The sequence below is a fragment of the Geotrypetes seraphini genome, chromosome 16 (assembly GCF_902459505.1).
Source record: "Geotrypetes seraphini chromosome 16, aGeoSer1.1, whole genome shotgun sequence".
NCBI lineage: Eukaryota > Metazoa > Chordata > Amphibia > Gymnophiona > Dermophiidae > Geotrypetes > Geotrypetes seraphini.
Window position 1 is genome coordinate 8,457,655 of NC_047099.1, and position 3,107 is coordinate 8,460,761.

Below are 3,107 nucleotides of genomic sequence, written 5' to 3' on the forward strand. Positions count from 1 at the left end.
AGAGGCGCATGCGCTCTTGAAAATTCATGAGCACTGGCGCCGTGAGGTGTGCTTCTGTGCCAGTCCTCACGGCACCTGCGCGTGACTGTGCAGAAGACACCAGCGACTCCTCCCTCCCGCTCCTCTTCAAAGCGGCCTGCTGAGGTTCGCCAGCCAGCTGTAGCGAACCTCACAAGCCGCTCTCCACCTCCGTGCAGAAGGAGTTGCCGTGTCACCTCCCGCCCTCACTTGCCGCTGATCCTCCTCTTCAGAGCAGCCTGTGATAGTGGCCGGCTTTAAAGAACCTCGCAGGCCGCTCTCCAGCTTCAGTAGCACGCTCCCTCTGACGCATGGGATCGCGTCAGAGGGAACGTGCTACCGAGTTGGAAAGCAGCCTGCGAGGTTCGCTAAAGCCGGCCACCACGATCGCAGGCTGCTTTGGTGAAGAGGAGCAGGCCAGAAGACGCCTGGATTTTGGGAGGGTAAGAAGGGAATCAATACCGGGAGCCAGGGGGAAAAGGAAAGGGGGCTGCTTTGGGGGGAGGGGTGTGCTGGGGGGAGACAGAAGGGGCCATGGAGAGATAGGGAGAGGGAAAGAGGGCTGCTTTGGGGGGAGGTGTGCTGGGGACAGTCAGCTTTGCTCGGGGGGGAGACAGAAGAGGGCCATGGAGAGACAGTTAGGGAGAGGGAAAGGGGCCTGCTTTGGGGGGGAGGTGTGTCCTGGGGGCAGACAGCTTTGCTCGGGGGGGGGGGGGGGAGATAGAAGGATACAGACAGTGGCCAAGGCGAGAGAGAGATAAAGAAACACAGACAGACAGACAGACACATCTATTCTAGCACCCGTTAATGTAACGGGCTTAAAGACTAGTGTTTAAAGAACAACTTAAAGACCATATATCAATAAATGAGAGAAGGTGTAAAAATGATGGCCTCTTTTGTTACATTTCTGCCAAATTGCAATCTTACATTCATAACCATTCCCTTCGCTCAGAAAACAAGAAATGGTTCAGCATACCCCCCGGAAGAGCCCTCCTCCTGGAAACAGCACACAAGTGCTCCTATAGCCACTTCCTCCCCAAACTATGGAACCAGCTGCCCACACAGATCAGGTACCTGGATAGCCTGAGGGACTTCAGTAAAGCAGTGAAAACCTTCCTTTTCCGATGACCCTACTGCAGACCTTGTATTCTATTTGTGGACTAAAGACCTATATGTAGACCGAGTTTTATATGTGCATCCCTCCATGTTCAGTTCATTGTATGCCACATTAAATGGAGAAAAATCAGTTTATATGCGTATTGAAAATAGAAATAGTCCTACCTCCCAGTTTCTTCATAGCTTTTCTTGCCCTCTCGTTTCTCATTGTATAAATAATGGGGTTTAAGAATGGGGTCACAAGGCTGTAAAATACAGCAAGTGGTTTATCAGCTGCAAACGACGCTGAAGGCTTCAAGTAGACGAAGCCAATGGGGACAAAGAAAAAACTGACCACCAGGAGGTGGGAGGCACAAGTAGAGAAAGCTTTCCACCGTCCCTCAGCTGAGTTAATTTTTAAAATAGTGGAGATGATGTATACGTAAGATATGACCAACAATGAGAAACCAAAAATGGCTAACAATCCGCTGTTGGCCATATCTGCCGTTTGACTGATAAAGGTATTAGAGCAAGCCAACAAAGACAAGGCGGGCCCATCGCAAAGGAAATGATCTATCTCGTTAGGACCACAAAAGGGCAACAGAATTATTGGAAGTGACTGTGGAAAGGCGTGAAAGAGACCACCTGCCCAAGTAGAAAGAATCAGCAGGAGACAAATGCGTCTGCTCATTATTGTGGTATAGCGTAAAGGCTTACAGATGGCAACATAGCGGTCAAAAGCCATCAAGATCAGGTGAAAGCATTCCGCACCCCCGATGACATGCAAGAAAAACAACTGAGTCATGCAGTCAGTGAAAGAAATAGTTCTGATCTTCATGAGAAAGAGATGAAGAGCTCTAGGGACAGTGACCGTGGCAAAGCTCAAATCTATGAAAGACAGATTGCTAAGGAAGAAGTACATAGGTGTGTGCAGTTGATGGTCCATATATATGGTTATTATAATGAGAAGATTCCCAGCTATAGTGAGCAAGTACATGGATAGAAACATCACAAAGAATACCATCTGTAAATCCGGATTGCTAGAAAGTCCTAGAAGGATGAAATGTGTGACTCTAGTTTCATTCTTTACTGCCATTTCTTCCACTTCATCAACTGGAGGGAAAGAGAAACATAAGTGATAATAGAAAGAATACAGAAAATCAGACAGATACTCAGAGAACATTCTTTGTAAGGATTTCTTGGGTTATTGTGTAATGCTCTGACTCTAGTTTTTTCAAATCCTGGCTGAAATTTTTTCAGGTTTATTTGGGTATTTTTTGCATTTTAAACACTTCTCTGTAATCATTCTCCTGAAAATTTTTCAACCCAACCAACCAACTTCCTAAATTCTGAACTTTATTTTGCCACTGTAGCTGAAAAGAGTATTATTTTGTTAAATGGCAATATACAGAAATGAAATTCTTTGTTTTGACATTGTTTCAGATCATTGATTGAACCATATCCACGTCATTCTCTTCTTGGTTGGGCTGAAAACCTTTCAGCACCTCCAGATAGTGTGAACCAGAGCTGAGATTGTGACGTCCTAATACCTTATTCCACCAATAAGAGCCAACCTCATCAGTGATGTCACAATGGCTTGACTGGCTTATATTTGGCTCACTTTTATTACATACGAGGGGGTACTGAAAAGATCTCATCCCAACCGACCAACTTCCTAAATTCTGAGCGTTATTTTGCCACTGTAGCCGAAAAAAGTGTTATCTTATTTCGTTAATGTCAATTTGCAGAAACATCTGACATTAATCTTGGTTGGGCTGAGAACTTTCAGCACCCCCCTCGTATAGGTTCCTCTTGTCTAGACTGTAAGTTCTGGGGAGCAGGGACTGTTCCTCTTATCTAGGTCTTTACTGTACTGCATACAGCTAATAGTGTTTTAGAAATAAATAGTAGTAAGGATTTAAACTTTACTTTCTCATGTGCTGTCTTCTATGGTATTCTATCTTAGGCTTATATACATCTTTGTATGCTCATAA

At 45.3% G+C, this 3,107-nt stretch overlaps 1 protein-coding gene across 1 annotated transcript; it reads right to left on the reverse strand.

The window, feature by feature from the left end:
• Positions 1 to 1,261: 1,261 nt before the first annotated feature.
• Positions 1,262 to 2,209, reverse strand: LOC117350462 (olfactory receptor 4E2-like). Its single transcript, XM_033924755.1, has one exon. The coding sequence runs from the start codon at positions 2,207 to 2,209 to the stop codon at positions 1,262 to 1,264; it is 948 nt and encodes a 315-aa protein (XP_033780646.1).
• Positions 2,210 to 3,107: the final 898 nt, after the last annotated feature.

Coding starts and splice junctions, on each gene's coding strand:
- LOC117350462 (XM_033924755.1), bottom strand. CDS start 2,209: ATGGCAGTAAAGAATGAAACTAGAGTCACACATTTCATCCTTCTAGGA.